The sequence below is a fragment of the Coenobita brevimanus genome, chromosome 68, assembly GCF_032717465.1.
Source record: "Coenobita brevimanus isolate Jiangsu-jjx chromosome 68, ASM3271746v2, whole genome shotgun sequence".
NCBI classification, from domain to species: Eukaryota; Metazoa; Arthropoda; class Malacostraca; order Decapoda; family Coenobitidae; genus Coenobita; species Coenobita brevimanus.
This window is the reverse complement of record NC_137021.1, coordinates 17,741,096-17,763,083: the sequence shown is the minus strand read 5'-3', so window position 1 is coordinate 17,763,083 and position 21,988 is coordinate 17,741,096. Positions and strand designations below refer to the sequence as shown.

Sequence of the window (21,988 nt, the reverse complement as noted above, 5' to 3'; positions counted from 1 at the left end):
CTGGCATGCTTGTTTACATTATCTACAGTCATGAACAAAAGTTAACCAGCAATTTTCTCCCAGTACTGAGCACTGTCTTCCATGTAAACTTATTCTTCCCCAGCAAAGAAATCTGTCTAATACTATCTTGTCTAATTTATACAGCTATGACAAAAAAATTTATGCAACACCAGCCACAGACCGAGCTGGCTGTTAAACTGGAATTTTGCTCATGGCTCTACATACGTGACAGGCCTGGTGACGCTTGGCTGATTAAATGTTGCCATACATTGATGTTTTATTCCGGTAACATGTAAAACACACCATCACTACTTTGGTGACAGTTCAGTAGAATATATGCAAATTCACTGTTCTGTAGGTTATATTTTGTGAACAAATGTTAAAAATAGGGGCTCACGAAACTTAACTTTGATGCAAATCAGCTTCATTACGAAGAGGATGTTACTAGATACGTGCTGTTTGGCTGACTTTTCTAACTGGAGGGTTAAGCACAACCTTTTCCCTTGTACAAACTTAGGTTGTTTCAGACATGAAGTTTACTGCATAATTTTCTTTCACTTGATGTTACAAACAATATTTCACATGCCTTTAGTTTATTTTATCAATAATATCAAGATTTACAAGTCAAATTTAAGGCTGGATAGTATATGGGGGGAAATCTGATAAACATTAAGGGGGAAAAAACCAGGTGGCTGATACTTGGCAACTCCTGTCTTAGGTGTGACGACTACAAAAATAAGATATGGAGAACAAACAAGTTATTCACGAACTTCTACATTCTTGAGGGCTTAAGGAACATATCCCCCACGAATGTTGGTACTGGTGTAGTGCTATGCCTTCCTAAATTAAGTTAAACATGGAAATCTTCACGATATTTAATATATCATGAGTTAAATCATTAATACTGCAATGAGAGTGTAAATCAGGAGTAAAATGTTCTGTTAATAGTGAAGAAAATACCCTAAATGATTATGATCATTATAAAACTATGAAAATCAGTGCTGAACATGATGAGCTATTACTTTTTTTTTTTTTTCCATGATACTGCATTGGTGGCTGATTTGGAGGTGAGAAAGGAGGAAATTGAGAGTCAATGATAATAGGAGTAAAGTGAAGTGTATGAGGTTGGTTGATGGTAGGAGGATGAATATAGTTTTGAATGGTGAGTTGCTTGAAGAGGTAGGGTGTTTTAAGTATTTAGGGTCACATGTTGCTGTGGATGGAAGAACAGATATAGAGTTGCAGTTTAGAATTAATGAAGTAGTAGGAAAGACGCTGGGAGGAATGAAAAAAGTGTTTAGATGTCGTTCTCTTAGAATGGATGTAAAGAGAAGGCATTATGAGGGTGTAGTGGTACCTACTGTGTTATATGGGGCTGAAACATGGAATATGGGTCTAGCAGAGAGGAAAAGTTTGAATGTAATGGAGATGAGGCGCCTGAGGATTATGTGTGGAGTGACGCGTATGGATCGAGTGAGAAATTATGAAGTGCGAAGGAGAAGTGGGGTTATGCGGGATATGGCTGATCGAGTTGAGCAGAGAATGTTGCGATGGTTTGGGCATGTGGAAAGAATGGATGAAGAGCGATTGGTTAAAAAGATAACTGGATCGGATATGAGAGGTGTAAGGCTGAGAGGATGACCACGTATAGAATTGATGGACAATGTGATGAGAGCATTTGATGTGAGAGGGATGTTTGTAGAGCAAGGAGGAGTGGCTGTGTGTGATAGGAATGACTGAAGACAAATTGTGAATGAATAAATGGTGAAGCGGTCCTGAGGGGATCTTCTCCTGCATTTGGTCTGATCAGCTGATCAGGTCAGGTGCGGGTAAGGGGATGGGTCCATTATGATGTGACGGGTAAATCAGCTCTGCTGTCGGACCCTGTTGTGGATGTCGCTGATTGCATTGTGCAGTTGACCCTCATGCGGTGAGGAACTATCCCTTCTCCCCTTGGGGCTAAGATACGAATAAATGTGAGTGTGTGGATGAGTAAACTGGGAGTGTGACATCCTGTTTCAGCTACCCCCCTTTCTTTGAGGGAAGTAGTCTAAGTATATACATAGATAGATAAAGTAGTAACATGTACAGTACCACGAAACTACTAAGTCTAAAATACAAGTAATGTATACAGATGCAACATATCTATAATCAATATGCAATCAATGCAATCATAATGTTGTTGGTCAATTCTGCAAGTGTAGATTATAATTGGTAAAAACACATATCATCCATCCACCTTTCTCATCACAGGCACCCATATAGTACTTATAAATTTGTAAATTTTTACATGACTACAATAAAATTAGGGTGATTCATACATAATCAAAGAAAGCAGAGGTTAAAATATTGCAAAATTATTATCCTGAAGACATGAATAATGTTATAAATTTGACTGTTATACCATATATACACCTTTTATAAATACTGTACTATACTATGTGTATATGTTGACCTTGTTCTTGTGGCAGATGAAGAAGGATAAAAAAAAAATAATAATAAAATAAAGAGACAATGAAACTCATTTCAAATGTTTCAAGCACCCCGAATATATAATATCCATTTTGATGTAAAGCTTTTTAAGACAAGTATATAATCTCAAAGCTTTAAAAGATGATGAATGAAAATTAAATGCAAATGCACTCAAGATCTGCTGGGAGAAAACACTTACAAACTCTAACAACATCAGAATGCATCATCAGCTAAATTTCCAAAATCAAATGTACTCATTAGAGAGGTATACATCATAATTTTGATAAACTAAATGCCTCCTTATTCTACACATTAAGGTCTGCCATCATCTTGCGGAAGTCAGAGAGTGTATTGTAATCTGGATCATCATCATTTGTATCATTCCTCGTCTGGTCATCAGAGGTAAATGTGGGGTTGTAGCGGCTGAGGGAGAGTGGGCATGGCAGCAGCTCCGGCATGACCGAGTGGTGTGTAATAAGAGCCGTTAGGGTGTTGAACTCTTTTGTAAAGCCCTGTGAAAAGAAAGGTAGCTATAATCAGCTAAGGACTGAAGTTAGACAATGAAATGAGGAGGTAAGTACAGTACAAACTTATACAAATAAATAAATAAGCAAATAATATTGTCAAGGCATTGGAAAATCCCTAATATTGCACGACACATCTTTTAATAACTTAGCCTGTAGGAACTTGGGGAAAACTTGAAGCACCAGTAATGTAAGAAAAAAATACCTCAACTTATTTTTTGTCATCCTGGCTCACAGAGAATATGATGAAGTATATGTATGTGTCAATTTTTGGGTCAATACAGTCAGGCCTCATTATGCAATGAATGGCTGCAACAATGTATAAGAAAATCTACCCAGTCTCATTAAGTGATCGCAAAGAATCATTCAGAATCACTGAACTGGTATTATTCGCATGCTGGCAGTACATTACGAATGATCCTGGCAGCCAGATGACTTCCACCATTTGGCAGGGACCCGGACAGCCATTTTAGCTCAGCTTGTGGGTTATGGTCTATTATCCATGCGTAAACATGGAGTCCAGCAAGCCACCCAATGGACTTTTTGGCCAGATGGTCACCGATGCCGGAACTTTTATGTCCCGTCATGGACAAATAAATTTGAATACAGACCTAACACAGCCAAGGCCTAACGCCCGTATGTGGACCATGACCAGATAGAGGGAGCCTGGATAACTGAGGGTTTACTTATATATACAGTATATATATATATATATATATATATATATATATATATATACAGTAATCCCTTGTTATACAATGGCTCTTTATACGATATTTCACTTATACGATGTCGACATTTAAGTACCCTATGTTCGCTATATGATGGGAACGACTTGCTGCAACGATGGATCGTCCGTGGCTCAGTGAACAGCAAACGCAACGCAAATGTCCCCACATGGTCGGCGCTAGACAACACACACTCGTCCACCAGTCCAGCCTCATCAGCCAGCCCTGACCAGCCAGCCAGTTCTGACAGTGACGAGTGAGGGCTGTGAGACCCTTACTGTCCCTCAGCCTTGGAGTCGGGAAAAGTCGCTGTCAAGTCAATTCGCCATCAGGACAATTCCCTGGCATTTATATACATACCAGTTTATTTAGTAAGTACTGTACACTAGTTTTTGAATTAAATGAGTTATAAATGTGATGGTGATTTATTGTTTCTATATATTATTATTTTTTTTTAATGTATCCGACTCTGGGCAAAGGCTTCAGGGCCTATTTCTCGGGGCAGTGGCCTATCCCGAGACCCAGTAGTCCTCCTGCACCTCCACATGTCGCCACTTTGGCACTAACACACATGCTAGGGCTGTCTCATACAGGACTGGTGTATTGGTATGCCATGTAAAATTTGGCATCATATAATAGGTATTAACTCCATCCATCCATCCATTGCCAGACGCCATGTATCCCAAACGGGGTGGCCAAGGGCTTAGAGTTAATTGTTTTACAGGGAGGGGCACTAATCCTCCACCAACCCCACTTGACACATAGGGAGAACGTTAACTCAAAAAAATATAAATACACTGAAACGCAAATCAGGTGATTTATGATCTTTCCTTCATTGTTTAACATAAAGCTATACACGAGACATTGGCATTTATATAAATGCCTAATGACCTTAAGTAAACGATCGACATACTTTGGAATTATACAAATAATCTTCATATTACATCTATATAAATGTTTCGGGACAATTTGCTGTCAAGTCAATTTGCCGTCACAACAATGATAAGACAATTCGCCATCAGGACTTTTCGCTGTCAAGACAATTCCTCGTTGTTTATTTACATATCAGTTTATTTAGCAAGTACACTAGTTACTGAATACTTGTACCTCTTCAAAGTCATTTTAAAATATACCCAGGATGTGGAAGACGTATGTAAGATATTCACAGAAGAGATAGATGCAGCGTGTGAGGCGGTTTGTGGAGTGAGGAGGAGATGCAAGGGTGTGCAAGGGACAGCATGGTGGAATGATGAGGTGAAACGAGCTGTGGAACAAAAGAAAAAGGCATATAGTGAATGGTTAGCAAGTACAGGTAGGGGAGAAGATGAGAGAGAGAAGAGAGAGGTATATGTGAGCAGGAGAAGGGAGGTTAAGAGACTGGTGAAGGAGAGTAAAAAGAAAGTGGATGAAGAGTTTGGGAGGAATCTGAGTGTGAAATGGAGGGAGAGTAAGAAATTGTTTTGGAAGGAGGTAAAGAAAGTAAGGCAGTGTGAAAGGGGACATAGTAGGGGAGTGAAAGATAGGAATAATAGATTGTTGGTGGAGAAGAGAGAGAAACTGAGGAGATGGAAGGAGCACTTTGAGGATTTGTTGAATGTAGAGAGTGAGAGCAGTGCGAGTATAAGTGGTTGAGGAATGGCTGGGAGAAGAAGAGATGAGAGGAGGGAGGAAGCGATCAGTAGGGCGGAAGTAGTGGATGCGATGAAGAATATTAAGTTGGGAAAGGACCCAGGAATTGATGGAGTGTGTGGTGAAATGCTTAGGTATGGGGGTGAGATTGTTGTGGAGTGGATATGGAAGTTGTGTAGATTGGCTTGGGAAGAGGGAAGGGTTCCAGAGGACTGGAAATCAGGTATAATTGTTCCTTTATACAAAGGAAAAGGGGAGAGAGAAGTATGTGATAACCATAAGGGTATTTGCCTACTTAGTGTGACTGGTAAAATATATGGTAGAATACTCACTGATAGGGTTAGGCATATGACAGAGGAGCTAGGTGGAGAAGAACAAGGGGGATTTAGGAAGGGAAAAGGGTGTGTCGATCAGATATTTGTTCTAAGATGTTTAGTGGAGAAGTATTTAGAGAAGGGAAGGAAAGTGTATGCTGCCTTCATGGACTTGGAGAAAGCTTATGACAGAATAGATAGGCAAGGTATGTGGAAGGTATTGAGAATATATGGAGTGGAGGGGAATTGTTGAGTGCTGTGAAGATTATGTACGAGGGAGCTAGGGCTGCAGTGCGAGTGGATGGTGAGCTGAGTGAGTTCTTTGATCTCAATGTGGGACTGAAACAGGGTTGTGTGATGTCTCCATGGCTGTTTAATATATACATGGATGGGGTTGTAAAGGAGGTGCAGGGTAGGGCAGTGGATGTGAGGGTGGCTCTAATGAATGAGGGTGAGATCTGGAAGCTTCCGGTGTTGCTGTTTGCTGATGATACAGTACTGTTGAGTGAAGGTGAATGGGAGTTGCAAGGTTTGGTGAATGAATTTGGGACAGTGTGTAGGAGGAGGAATCTGAAAGTTAATGTAAACAAAAGTAAAGTTATGGTGTTTGAGAGGAATGAAGTCACAGAGTGTGCAGTGAGGTTGGATGGTGAGGATATGGAGAATGTGAGTGCATTCAAGTACTTGGGTAGTGTGATGAGTAGGGATGGAACTTTGGGTGATGAAGTGCGTGAAAGGGTACAGCAGGGAAGGAAGGTTGTTGGTACACTGAAAGCAGTGATGAGAAATAGGGAGGTGAGTATGGAAGTTAAGAAGTCACTGCATGATAGTATTGTGATCCCTACCCTGACGTATGGAAGCGAGGCATGGACCTTGCAAGAGGGGAACAAGTCAAGAGTGAGAGCAGTGGAAATGAGTTACTTGAGAGGAGCATGTGGAGTGACGTGGAGGGACAGGTTGACGAATGAAGAAGTGAAGGAACGCTGTGGGGTGGATGTGGATGTGGTTGAGAAGATCAGGAGAAATACACTGAGGTGGTTTGGACATGTGAAGAGAATGGAGAATGAAAGACCGACTAAGAAGGTGTATGTAGGTGAGGTGGAGGGAGGGAGAGGGAGAGGTAGACCGAGGATGAGGTGGAGGGATGGAGTTGAGAGGTATATGAGGGAGGGGGGGGGTGAGTTGGGGGGAGGGTAGTCAAATGTGGGTGACAGAGCGACTTGGAGGTGTTTTGTCTGTGGCCACCCTTTGCGGGATTAGGGCGTCGGGCTATAGATATATAGATAGATAGACTGATAGATGTTTTAGTACCAATGGAAATGAATGAAGACAGCTATTGGTGACACTAGAATATAATTCAAAGTCAACTACAGCGAGATAGAAACAAGTTAATTATTGTCTAAAAGAGCAACTTACAATATCCAAAGCCTACGCTATTGAATGAACACAGACTTTGATAGATCCCCATGAAAATTAGTTATTAAAGTATCAATTAATCAATAATAACTATACCTGTAATTATATAATGACGGGGAATTGTCCTGAAGGGGAATTGTCCATATTCTCAAGGCGAATTGACTTCATGGCGAATTCATGCAGAACCACATCAACAATCCTACTTGCTTCAGTAAAGGTAAGAACTATTGTATACTATAGTTTTCATGTCTTTTCCTCTTTATTCATTATTAATGTGTTACTTTAAATGTTTAAACATAAGGAAACTTCATGTATGTGAGCACTAAGGTGCGTGTATGTGGGAGTTTAGGCAGGTCTGGGAACGTAACCCCATTGACTGCATGTTATAATGGGCTCACTATACGATGGATTGCAATACGATGGAGTTTTCAGGAACAGAACCCCATCGTATAATGAGGGGTTACTGTGTGTGTGTGTGTGTGTGTGTGTGTGTATAAATATAGAGTAATCCCTATACTATCTGGATGCCCGCTATCCGGACTCTCCACTTACCAGACATTTTGGGCCCAGGCCTTTGGAACCCTAAAAAAAAAAAAAAAAAAAAAAAAAAAAAAAAAAAAAACTGACATTTTTTTCAACTGTACTTTGAAATTGGCGCGCAGCGCCGAACAGCTGTGTTTACGCTTGCTGCTTGCTTCTCCCATCCCTTCCCAGTTACCACCTAACTACCATCCTGACTAGACGCTCATTCAATGGATGCTGCACGTGCTAGTTTTTTTTAATAAACAGTGAATAAACAGTCATACCTCGCCACTAGACCACATGGGGGATTTACAGTGTTGTGCAGTGTTATGAAATTAGAATTCAGAGTGCAAAGATTAAGTACAGAGTAAACTGGTTATTGAAACTTGCGTGGTGTAATCAAGAACAGAATGTGCAGTGTTAAACAATTATAACTCATAGTGCAAAGGAATAAGTGCAGCACAACACTGGATTATTCTACGTGCTTCAAGAGCATTTACACCACTGCCGGAGCCTTAGAGGAGGCGGGTTAACCTTCGTAACGAACGGCCACGGACTTGTTGTAAATACCCTGTACACTGCTAAATATTTTCGATACTCACTTCTAATTCCTCATTCTCTGGTTCCTTTTCATTTATTTTATACTATCTGTCCCTTATTTTTGTGAATAGGATCTTAAATAGGTCCTATGCATGTCCGGTAGAGAGTTATGTAGGTGGTTTTCTGAGTTAGGTTGGGTTAGGGTCCATAAGTATCAGTCCAGGAGGCAGGGGCCCACTATTCGGTAGGACCCACTTTCCGGACATGCCTTTGGCACTATTACATTGAATAATTGAGGGATTACTGTATATATGGATAACTGAGGGATTACTGTGTATAAGTACAATATATATATATACTGTATATATACTGTACATATATATATATATATATAATATATATATACACAATTCATTCCTGGAGGCTGTACGAGTTGCAAACTGTTCGAAAACCAAATCATTTTTTTCCATGAGAAATAATGCATTTTACATTAATCTATACATAAAACCTTTCAAATAGAAATATACGCTGTAGATGATATAAATGATAATTTTACTGCATCTTACCTGTACTGAGGAGAGCTGATGGCTTAAGTGGATGGAAGTGGAGAGGGAGAGGAGGAGGGGTGTTAGTTTTTGGAAGGGGAGTCACCTTCCATGAAAACTGTAGGTAACTGCCCTTCTGGTGTTTTTTCTCTTTTCTCTCTCTTTGGATGAGGAGATTCTTGGGATTGGGGAGATGCCTGGGACTGGGGAGATGCTTGGGGTCGGGGCATTGCTTTGGGTTCTCTGATTGTAAAGAACCTGTCCAATGTTGTCTGCTGTTGACAACTTTTCAATATTTTCCTAAAATGGTCACTAACATTGTCATTAAACAGGTTGATGCTCCTGTTGACCACAGCAGTGTTCCGATGCCATTTTTCCACCAGGCTCTGTGTTTTCTCCCAATGGTAACACAGTTCCTTAATTTCTGCAGTGGAAATGCTCCCCTTACTCATCTCCTCCTCTGATGAAGAAAGTTTCACAGCCACTTCCTCATGCTGCTCCTTGTACAGTTGTTGAGTTCTTCGGTGGTCAGCTCATTCTTGTGGTCTTCCACCAACTCCTCCACATCCTCATTATCCACCTCCAAACCCATGGACTTCCCCAGGGACACAGTATCATCCACGACTGCTGCCCCTTGTTCAAGCTGTGCCTCAAAGCCTTTGAAGTCTCTGGCTGGGATACAGTCTGGCCACAAATTCCTCCATGCAGAGTTCAAAGTCCTTAACCCTTTAACTGCGGGCATTGTTTTGCCCTGACTGGCCTCTCCCGCTAGGGTTCCAGCCAAAATGTAAACAAACTTTAAACCTTTATAACTCTGCACAGAATAAATCTAGAGCGAAAAATAGGGTACCATTAGAAAGTACTAACCTTCGGCTTTGCAATGATGTAGGTTTCATGATTTTGTTGACTATCACTGGATGGGCAGTGCCATTAGAAGTGAGCGATCTAAAATCACTATTTTTCGCTCACACACCATTACCTTCACTCACACACCATTACCAAATGCCAACCTCATTCTGATAATAATACTATAAATATATATGAACACTGCACATACGATAAACACCCACTCTCTGTTCACTGAGGCAGGTAAAAGGCACTGTAATTGCCCGCACTTCACTGCCACATCAGAGGTGTTGTAATCACTATTTTTCGCTCACACACCATTACCAAATGCCAACCTCATTCTGATAATAATACTATAAACATATATGAACACTGCACATACGATAAACACCCACTCTGTGTTCACTGAGGCAGGTAAAAGGCACTGTAATTGCCCGCATTTCACTGCCACATCAGCGGTGTTGTCACTCACACAGCTGGACAGATACTGATGCGTGTTGGTCAGGGTTGGGGTGGGGGGGCCCGGGGGGTGGGAGGTGGGGGCCCGGGGGGTGGGAGGAGGGAGGTGGGGGTCGGCTGGAGTGAAAGAACTTAATAGCTACTCTCCCTTGAAATAATTGGCGCACAGAAAAAACACGCAGTATTCAAAATATTCACAAACATTCGAGAATGACACCCGCGGTTTGGTCCAGTTTTTGCAATGTCATTCTGGGATGACACCCGTGGTTAAAGGGTTAAAGAAACGTTGCCCCAGGCTTTGTCTATTAACCTCAAGCAATGGAGGACACTGAAGTGGTTTTTCCAAAAGTCCTTGAGGGTTAGCTCGGTGTCAGAGGTCACTTCAAAGCACCTTTGAAAAAGTGCTTTTGTGTACAGTTTCTTAAAGTTAGAAATGACCTGCTGATCCATGGGCTGGATTAGAGGAGTGGTGTTAGGGGGCAAGAACATCACCTTGAAGAAGCTGTATTCACCAGTGAGAACAGTGTCTGGAAGGTGAGCAGGAGCACTGTCCAAAATCAGGAGGGCCTTGAGGTAAATTTCTCTCCTCTAGGTATTTTGTTAAAGCAGGGGCATACACAGCATGAATCCACTCAGCGAAGAACTGCCTTGTTACCCAAGCTTTACTGTCAGACCTTCACATTACACTGAGTTTACTTTTTATCACACTGTGTTTCTTAAACACTCTTGGGTTTTCTGAGTAGTACACAAGCAAAAGTTTAATTTCAGGTCCCCACTGGTATTAACACAGAGCAAGAGTATAAGCCTGTCTTTCATGGGCTTGTGTCTGGGCAGTGATTTCTCCTCTTTTGTAATGTAGGTCCTCTTAGGCATCTTTTTCCAGAAGAGGCCTGTTTCATCACAATTAAAAACTTGTTGAGGAGTTTATCTCTCACTCTCTACAAATCTTTTAAAGTCCCCAACAAACTTTTCAGCATCCTCTTTATCACGAGCAATCTCCCCATGCCTTACAACACTATAAATGCCACTTCGCCTCTTAAACCGATCAAACCAGCCTCTACTTGCTTTAAATTCATCACCTTCAGCACTGCTTCCAAGGGCATCTTTCTTATGATCACCAAACAACTGCTTAGCTTTTTCACAAATTATTGTTTCAGAAACACTATCACCAGCCAATTGTTTTTTATTAAACCACACTAGCCATAGTTTCTCCATTTCTTCAATAAGTGGTGACCAATTCAAGGCAAGAGTAGTCACTCCTTTCGCCACATTAGCCCCTTTTATAGCTTCTTTGTTCTTTAGTATGGATTTTGCCATACCATAATGAATGGCAAGATTGGAAACACGGGTTCTACTTCGTAATCTGCGGCAAAGTGGCTGTCAGACTGCCAGCATCCTTAAACTGCTGTTAAGTCACAAAAATCGTGGATCTTGGCACCGAAGTGGGCCTTTTCCAAGGAGAATCATAAACCATGCCATTCAATTTAATAACCGCAACCCAACAACCAATCACTGCCCGTCCCTGGTGGCAAGTGTGCATACTAATGCCACCATGTTGTTGTTGTTCTGCCCGCCAACCCACACAGTACAGAGCATCACCGTGTGGTATGAGAGCCACCTGCCTTTTTTTGTGCACTTTCCCCCCCACCTACCTTCCATGGCCCCTCCCGAACCCCCGAAGAAGCGCTCTAAGCCCTGTGGCATCAAGAAGTAGCTGCCGTTATCATCCAGTCAACGTTTGGAGCTCATTTGTCATGTTGAGAAGGAAGAGAAGTTTGCAAGCCTGGCGAAAGAATATGGGAAGAACGAGTCGACCATAAGGACGATCTACAAAACCAGGGAGAAACCAAAACAAAACCAGGCAGACTTTGAGGGCTTCCTGAGGGAGACTGAGGAGCTGGAGAAGGGAGAACAGCATGAGGGAGCACCCCCACCTCATGCTGAGAGGTTCTAAGTTCTTCCCAAAACCACCCCACTTCATTCACTTAAGCAGTATCGTCATAGGATTAAGGTGAGATCCCTTAACCTTGCTTATTTCTATTAAATGCATGCACTGAATATTCCTAAATTTGTATGTTTGTGTTTGATGGTACCTAGACAGGTGTAGGTTGGGTGCTTTGGGGGGTGCTTGGCCAAAGTCCAGACCCTAATTAATTTTTCACATGAGTTATTATTTATAAACCGCGGAATCTGTAATCCGCGGCAGTGGTATAGACCCAAATTGCCACGGTTTACGAGGATTGAGTATATACATATATATATATATATATATATATACATACAGTCGACACAATGGAAGTCTGGACCTAGTTTGGGCACTACCAAAACAACAACAAATCATCACAGAAAACATTTATTTATGAATAGAAAATGTACTTCATTGCTTATCTTAGTACTATGTCATTTCCCCCTTGGCCTTGATCACCTCTTGCATTCTCCTTGGCATACTCTCTACTAGATTTGTGAAGTAATTGATATCCATCTCCAGACACCACACACGCTTGATAACCTCCTGAAGCTCAGGCACTGATGCCACTTTGGCAGCCTTCACCTTGTCCTTGATCTCTCTCCATGCATTTTCAATAGGGTTTAAGTCAGGACTGTTGCCTGGCCATGGGAGAATGCGAATATTTTTACTCTGGAGCAACTTCTTCGCTTTTTGAGCAGCGTGCCAGGGGGCTCAGTCATGCATGAAGATGGAGGTCCCGTGGATAACCATATGATCAAACACATGCCTCTTCAGAACCTCACAGTATCGAGCAGCATTCATTGTGCATTTTTTTGGTAAGAAATATATAACACCTCAGCCCATTTTGGCACTGAAACAAGCCCAAACCATCACTGAGGGACTGTGCTTTACGGTCTTGATGGTGTAGCGTCTGTCATACCTGTTGGCCCCCCTCTGTCCTGCATACCTTGATTTGCTGTGAGCTAAGCACCTGAAATGTACTTTCATCTGAGAACATAACTTCACTCCATTCTTGTACAGACCAGTGCTGATGTTGTTTTGCAAATTCAAGTCGCTTCTTCCTCATCATCTCTGTCAGGAGAGGCTTCAGTGCAGCAGTATGGCTGAGGATCATGAGGTCTTTCTGAAGTCGATGCTGTATGGTTCTTTCAGACACATTTTTCAGCAATTCAAGGTACATATCTTTCAGTTGTCTAGCAGTTAAATGCGGGTCTTTTATCACAGCTTGCTTCAGTAACCTGTCTGTAGTCTGTAATGTCTTCCTATTAGGTCCTAGCCTGTCTTTATGTTGGGGAATTGTGTTTTTTGGCAGGTGGCGGGCAGCAGCAAGAAGTGCCATAACGGTAGATTTTCCTTGCCCAGTTCGAATACAAATATCCTTAACTTTTACATTTTCCTCTCTCATGGTTAAAATTCGGTCTTTTTCTACCATCAGTAAGTGGCTTGGGACCCATCTCCAATGATTCACTAAGGCAGAGGAGGGTGTGAAAAAGAAAGCTTTGAAATTAACAAGGGCTAGGCAGGACAAGAAAATCTTATGTGCTCTCCCATCCAAAGTCAGGCTGACACTAAGCTCATAAATTCGTAGCAGCGGTAGTAAGCCTGTAAAGTTAGAAACCACCAGAAAAAAAAAATCCACCAAATACAGGAATTTTCCTACAATATTTCCTGGGCCCTACAAAATATATGGTGTTAATTAGAGGGTCCACACTTCTGTTGCGCCGGCTGTATATATATCTCATCTCGTCAGCCGTTTGAGTGTTCACTGCAGGACCGGCCTATCCCGACCAAAGTGGGGACGATACAGCCAATGTATCTCTACCAAGTGGCTTAGGCTGTCTGGTAGAGATTGTATGTAGGGTGAGAAGTGCTTGTAAGTGTAATTGTAGTGTTGTAGCGGCTTTGGATGCGTGTGTGGTTTGTGAACAAAGTGTAATCGGACTGCCCAAGCCGAATGGGTGCAAGCATACTTTATAGTACGCGACACTGGTTCAACCACAGTACCCCTTATGTCTGCCAAGAAGTACGTGGCCAAACGAACGCTCCCAAAGATTATTACCCTGGAGGGCGCGAACCCTCGTTCTTCAGTGTACAAAAATACACACTTTACCACTGTACCACACAGGCTCCTATATACATATATATATATATATATACAGCGCTCGACAAAAGTATTGCACGCCTTGACATAGGCGCGCAATACTTTTGGCGAAAAAAGAATCACTCATTTTTTGAAGAAAAAATTTAGCCAGAAGTTTTGGGCACTAACATGACATCACTGCAGCCTGAGGCCTTACTGCGGGCTGCATGAGAGGGGAACCCAGCCGCTCCTCCCTCTCTTGTTGCGCCATTTTTTACCTAGTGACCCGCAGTGTTTTGGCTTTCGCTACTTTAATATGGCCCCTATCCGTGAACTGTCTAGTGAAATAATATCACAGATCATTGCTCTAAAGAAGGCAGGCCACCCCACGAAGGAAATTAGTGATTTGGTTGGTGTGGCTCGGTCGACAGTGCGGAGGAGGTGTGTCCATTATCGAGTGGAAAATAGTGGTGACGTTCCTACAAAGAAAGCACAGTCTGGTAGGCCCAGGAAAACTTCCCCAAGGTCTGTTGATGTGGTAAAACGTGCAGTGGAGTCTAATCCTTGTGTGACTGCAAGGAGAATTAAGGAGAGCAACCCGAAAGTGTTTGGAGAGGTTTCAGTGTGCACTGTTTCTCGAAGAGTCTATGAACTTGGTTACACAAGCCACAGGCCTGTGAGAAAGCCTCTTCTTACACATAACCAGCGACTTCGTAGGCTTGCCTTTGCTAACAAGTACCTTACCTGAGGTGAGGACCAATGGTTGTCAGTGTTGTGGTCTGATAAGGCAACGTTTACCATTACCTGTAATCGAGGAAAGCGCGTGTACCGGCATAGAGGCAGTGACCCGCTTGACCCCCGTTACATGGAGAGCACAGTTAAACACCCTGATTCACTAATGGTATGGGGTTGTTTCTCTGGTAAGGGGTTGGGGAAGCTTGTTGTGCTTCCCAGGAAATGCAGAGTGAATCAGGACGTTTACCTGGAGCTGCTTTGTGATCATTTACCTGAGTCCTTCGAGCTCACAGGTGCACGAGTGTTTCAGCAGGACGGTGCACCTGCTCATAAAGCCAAATCTGTCACCAACTGGCTTTGTGATTGTGAGGTCTCCATGAAAGACTGGCCAGGGAATAGCCCAAACAACCCAATAGAAAACCTCTGGTACCTTGTAAAGAAGAATCTCCAAGGGAAGGATGTGAGCTCTCTGCCTAAGCTGCAAGCAGCCATTCGTGAATCCTGGGCAAGTATATCACCCCAGCACCTGAGGAACCTCACCCTTTCACTTCCATGATGTCCCAGGTCCGAGAAGAAGCGCAAAGGAAACCCTACCAAGCATTAAAGGTAATTATAATGCATTATTTACATGTTTTTTCCATAGTTGAAAGGTTTGTTTTGTAGGAGGGGTGCCGGGTGTGCAATACTTTTGTCGAGCACTGTATATATGTATACTATAATATATATGTATAATAATTTTCTGTATAATCCTTCATTTATCTGGATGTGCAGTAACCAGATGTGTTCATTATCATAATATTGGACCCTAGCTCTATTAAACCATTACCTGAATTTACTTGCCATTATCCAAACATAAAAGACCCTGAGAACTTCAGCTGGCCAGCCAACATGTTCAAACAATCAGTAATGTGGCTACTGGGCTCTGTGCACGAGAAATGAACCGTAACCCATAACCTAAGCTGAAATGTCCGTCCGCCCCTGTACTGAATGATCAAAGTCACGCAATGGCTCAATCACTCCCTACAAACCTCCAGCACCTGAGTAATACTGACCATGACTCACAAGCGGTGTCAAAACATCCATATGCATCCCCACCGAATGTCCAAAGTCGTGTGGCCACTGGGATTAGTCTTTCCCAACTGCCATCATGCGTGTAACACACACTGCAAGCTGCGAGTACATGTATGATGACAACACCCGTCCGCCTCTACACTGAACGCCCAAAGTCGCCCAGTCACTGGGAGTTGTGTTTCCCTCAATGCGCGTGTAAGATGGACCACAAGCCACGAGTAAATGTATGGCAAAAGTGCCCGTCTGCCTCTAATGGCGTGAGCCCCCTGACATCTGGGATTAGTGCAAAACCCCCACCACGCGCACCTGTTCACTTCCCTACCGAATGATCAGAGTCACCTGGCAGGCCTCATTAGACATACACTGCTTGCACTCAGAGGCAAGCATGGAGTGTAATATGGCAGTGCTGTACTGCTTTCCGGCCTCCAAGCCTGCACCTCAGTTTCCGCTTTTGTCTCCCTTGCGTGTGGTCACGCTCTAGCATGCATGGTTGTGAATGTGGTCGCTTTTGTGGTGGTGCCCTACCTTCTTCAGGATGTGGCTCTCCTCTGCTGCATTCTCATGCATGTGTTGATGGCCCCATCACCATCTGAGAAGTGGAAGAGGAAGGTTTTGACTCTGAAGAAGAAGCGTGAGACACTGAGAAAGGTTGACGCAGGCTGGACCACAGGACGCATACTGCAGGAATATGATCTAGGCCGTTCAACATTGTCTGATATCAAGAAATCATGGGACAAGCTTAAGCAGTACGGACAGGACTTTGCCGAAAGCACACACAAAGGCAACAGGAAGGTCATGGCCCAGGCCCGGCACGCCATTATCGACCAGACGACAGTGCTGTGGTTTCCCCAGCAACGTGCTGCCAGTGTGCTTGTGCATGGGACCGATTTGAAGGCTGCAACTGAGAAGTTTGCACACCTGCACAAAGTACATGACTTCAAGGCTTCCGAAGGGTGGCTCTTTCACTTCAAGCTTCACCATGGACTTACAGACTGTAAGGTAGATGGTGAGGCCTTGGATGTGACAATAGAAGATGCAGACCCATTTTGCCCAAAAATACGGCGCCTGATCAAGGACGAGGGCCTTGCCCTTGGTCAAGTCTATAATACTGATGAAACTGGTCTATTCTACCACTCACTGCCCATCAACACCCTGGTAGAGAAGGAGGAGGAGACTGTGCCTGGTTGGAAGTTATCCAAACAACGTGTCTGTTTTGTGCTGTGCTAATGCTAATGGGATGTACAGCCTCCAACCCGTTACTGTTGGGCATGCAAAACAACCACATTGTCTCCGTGGGTTGATGGATAGCCTACCTATTGCGTGGTACTGATCTGAGAAGGCCTGGTATACTGCCAAGATCTTCAGAGACTGGTTCCACAAACACTTCATCAAGGAGGTTATCTGATATCAAATGGAGGTCCTTGGTCTTGCTCACCAAAGATGAAGGCACTCCTGCTCCTGTACAATGCCCACGAGCATCCATCTGAGAAGGATTTGGTTGCTGATGACGGGCACATTAGCTGCATGTTTCTGCCACCTAATATGACTGTTCTGATTCAAACAATGGACCAGGGTGTTATCGTGGCTGCCAAGTGACTGTACCAGCAGAGGTTTCCCAGTGAGGTGATGGTGGTGCTGGAGGACAAGGAAGGGGCAAAGGACACATGTGGGAAGCAGACCTAGTAGGATCTTCAGCATTAGGACCTGAAATCTGCAGTGTTCAACTGGGTGAACATGTGGAAGGAAGTCTCTGTAAATCCCCTCGAAAGCGGTTGGCCTCATCTCCTCCAGGGAAGTGAAGCTGAGCACGACTCTGAGGGGTTTGGCATGGATGATTTCCACCTTCATCTTTGCACAGCAAGAGAGCAGGTGGAAGTCAACGACGTGAGGGATTGGCTGGACGATGACGGTGACGATCCTGGTTATCAGACAATGTCTGATGAGGAGATCACCATTGCTGCCTCTGCAGGCACAAAAGAGGACAGCAACACCAACAAGGACGAAGATGAGGACCCTGACTCACAGCCCCCCGCAATTCCATCACTCCCTTGTCTCCACGTCCTACGTGCCGGTATTGAGGAGGTGCAGGGGTACACTGAGCATCTGCACTGTGACAGGGATACTGGATAATATGCCACCATTCTAAGCTATCCATCTTGACCCTCTATCCTAAAATACAATACAGTAATGATACAGTATATATAGTACAGTGATACAGTACATATAGTACAATAATACAGTACATAATAATATCATAATCATACTCGCTTAGTGCTGGCATAGATGGAGCGTAGAGTAGTATGCAATACAGTGCACTTAATCCCATGAGACAACAACTAGGACCAGGCAAAAGATGAACAGGACCTGCAGCAGCCAGGGCACCACCACAAAGGCCACAAACTCATCACACAGAACTAGAGTCCAGCAGTCAGAGTACGAAGGCATGGAGCACTGAAGGGCCACAAAGGAAGTCACAACACTGAGGGGGTGGCCACAGCACGGGCCACAAACGCACAAGGCACAGATAAGTCTGTCCTATACATTGTCCAATGAAAAGAATGAGAGGGTGAAGGTTGGTTTGGCAAGTCAGGTGGGCTGCTTCCGCAATGCATTGTGACTGGCTGGCATGTGTTGTGGGGTCTGCCCGTGCACTGACTGGGTCCCATGTCTAAGCCAGATGATACACACTGCCGCCAAAAAATGCTTAGTACCACCGACTGCTTCCCATTTCCGAGCCGGATATTGCCTAATTTCAGCGGATATTGTTTTAATAGGACTGTCATGAAAGAGTCAGGTAATCCGATAGGCCAGATATTGTGACGACAGATAACTGAAAAATTACTGTAATGAGGTAAAGCTTGGACTTTACCAGAAGGACAAAGGTTAGGAATGAGAGGAATGGGAATGAATTGTGTAAGTGTGTTGTGACACAAGGAGTGGAAGGTAGGCAAATGCTTTGGAAGCATTTGATAGAAAGTGTTAGGAATATCCTAAGATAAGCTGGCCATGTGGAGGAATATCCTAAGATAAGCTGGCCATGTGGAGCAAATGAAGAGTGAGAGATTAACTAAGGGAGTGTATATGACTGAGGAGGAAAGAGAAAAGGGAGAGAAAAACCAAGAATGAAGTGGAAGGATGGGGTACAGTGATACATAAATGAGAGTGGTTTGGGATGAAGAGATGACTGCCTAACACAGTACAGTACTGAAGACTGTGTGACTGCAGATCTTTTCATGGCTAATCCCAATGGGATTAATACATCTGGCAATAGACATATACATAACTACATACTATTTTTCACATAAGTAAAGTTCTATATATATATATATAAAAAAAAAAAAAAAAAAAAAAAAAGTAGGAGGGTTATTTCCATTAACTGATTGAACTTACTAAAAAGTTATTATCCTGGTTAATTAAAAAAAAAAATACTGGAGGAAGCACTTCAGCATCAATGAGAGTTAAAGAATGCAGTCAAGTTACTTCATTCAAAGCCATACTATACTCATTACCTTACCTTTATCTTGTATCCCTTATTAGTTTTGACAATTAGGTAGTGCGCAATGCCAGATACAGTGAAGTCTCTAGGGACCCTGAGACTAAGAGCGTAACACCCAGGTTTACTGGTGGATTCACGCACCATGAATGCTCCAACTGGCTCATGGCTAAGAACTTCCAGTGCAATCTCTCTGTTAAAGACAAAAGTAAATTAGAAAACAATGACTGGGTTTGGCATACAATGTTGCAGTACAATAATGATCATGTCATTTAAATAAATCTTACTTATACATACGTACACACATAATCTAATCCTGTGTTGCCCCACGGGAAGCGTAGCAGCCTGGGACTAGGCAAGTTGGTACTGACATTTAAGATAAGAGTGACCAGCCTAATCATTCCCGAGTGGCATTACGTGAGCAATAAACCCCAACCACCCCTTGGATATAAAACCTACATGGGCTCAATCAGGATGGAGCGCCTTAATTACTCACTAAACCACCGGGCACCTCAAGTTGGTTACATGGTTACCACCCAGCATAGGAAATGGTATCCTGGTGTAATGGAAACCATTTGGCTTGTCACTCAGTGTACAGTCACCCATAGACAGAAAGAAGAGGAATGAAAAATGGAAAGAAAGACAGAAGAGGAAGGAAGGAAAGAAAGAAGGATGAGAAGAAAGGGCAGTCACCTGACAGTAGCACTATTCTTAGTTATTCACCTGTTTATAATTAGAGGAATGATTCATAAAGAAGAAAGAGATGGTGTACTGTGAAATATACAAAGCAGAATGGAGGCACTAACAAGCAAAAACAATTTTTCCACTTAGGACAATCTATTTTTTGCACCAGCAAAATGTCAGAGAGACACATACAGAAAAGCTTTACAGACCCATCTGACATCAAAGTACAAAGATGGGGGGGGGGGGGGAATCCTGGCAAAGTACTGGCCATATATATATAAAAAAAAAAAAGAAGGATCCTTCTACTCAGCAGCTTATGTTCAGAATATTAATACAACAGGAAGCTGTCCTTATAAGTCTGGGAAGATTAGGCAAAAAATTTAATTTCAAGCCCATATACTGTATATATATCATATATATATCATCATCCGGACCTCCTTTCCCACCCTAGGGCAGGGTGAGGAGTAGCAGTGTCCAGTCAGCCCAAATCTGCCCATTTCAATGGGCCATGCTTCCATTCACTCATCATTCAAGCCTGGTGTATATGGTGAAGTCCCATGATTTGTGCCTAAATGGTTCAGGGAAAAGTACCATGAACCATGAAACCACTGAAGTTGGGGCATTGATCCTACGGGAAACTGGCTAATTGATTCCAGGTCCCATGCCAACTCTCCCTAAAACCCATTTATGCAATGTAAAATTTACTGATCACACCTGAAGAGAAACTAGTAGTAATAAAAAGTACATAACAAGCAAGGAAACTCACTTGGAAGGCTGGAGTGAGGTGCTTAATGGAAGGGATGGGGTGTAATTTCCGAGGCAGGTGGTGAGGCTACTGCACCCCACCACCTCTGGCACCTCCACCCTCCTCTGCCTCTGCTGCCTCCACCTCTCCACACAACACATCAATCCTGTGCTGCATCTCTTCTGTCTGCTGTTCCTGCACAAACCCAGAGAACTCCTAATCCTCGAGCAGGTCCATGGTGGCATCTTCAATGGGTTGTGCTCCATGCTCAAGTGCCCCTGTTGCTTGCACTGGGCCTTCCACCTCTTCCACTTCCCAGGGCCTGCTGAGGTAGCGGGTTATCAGAGCTTGCTGTCTTCCATTCACTTTCTCATTGAACACAGTGTTTATCAGCTTTGCTAATGCAGAAACATGGAACAAGCACTCAAGCTTTCTGGCAAACTCTGCTAGGTAGACTTCCTCCTGCAAATTCCTGAGAGCAAGCAGCCACGATGAAAGTGATGACATTGGTGGTTTTGTATTTTTCTTTCAGCTGCTCTACTGGCTACTGCTGTTTCATATATTCTTCCTTCAACTCCAGCATTTCTGCAACAGACACTATTGGTGTGTGGCCAATCAAGTGCTCCTATTTGTTGTTGGTTATGTCATTGGCTACATCAGCAAACCCAGGAAGTGAGATCCGCCACACGGTTTGTTTACGTTTTCTTGTCACAAACGGAGGGATTGTTGCACCGAAACTGGTGTTGGGGAATATCTGCAGGCCACCGCTAACCATGAAACCATGAAAAGTGATGTTGCTAAACTTGAGGCACCATTGTATATATATTCATTTAATGTTAGTTCATGGACCTCATAATTACCAGCCCTAGAAGGCTCCCCAGTGTGCAGATTTGAAGTGTTTGTATTTTTGGCACAGCCCGAGTTGTGCCTTGCACTCCTCCTTAAACAGAGCTACAGCTCTGACTTACACTCCATGGGTCAAGATGCTAGTGAGGAAGGTCTTCACACAATGGCACTGCGTATGGGTACAGTATGTATTAATCCCTTAACCGCGGGGCGTCACTTTCGTGACGCAAGGGAGCAAGGGATCATACCGTGGGGCATCACTTTTGTGATTCTGTGTTATTTTGAATTCGCCCGGGCTTTCAAGTGGTGGCTTGTATCATCTATCAGTAATGCCAATGTCCAACACTAGTCAGCACTCCTAATCTCATCT

The 21,988-nt window shown here is 43.3% G+C and overlaps 1 protein-coding gene across 1 annotated transcript in view; it reads right to left on the bottom strand.

Moving 5' to 3' along the window:
* Positions 1-2,777: 2,777 nt before the first annotated feature.
* The window catches only part of LOC145405765 (uncharacterized), a 2,040,591-nt gene continuing 2,021,380 nt past the window's right edge, over positions 2,778-21,988 (bottom strand). The window contains exons 11-12 of the mRNA XM_080276996.1: positions 19,365-19,536; positions 2,778-2,984 (exon numbers count right to left, since the gene is read on the bottom strand). Of these exons, the coding sequence (XP_080133122.1) occupies positions 2,778-2,984; positions 19,365-19,536 (379 nt within the window). The remainder of the gene's footprint in view (positions 2,985-19,364; positions 19,537-21,988) is intronic.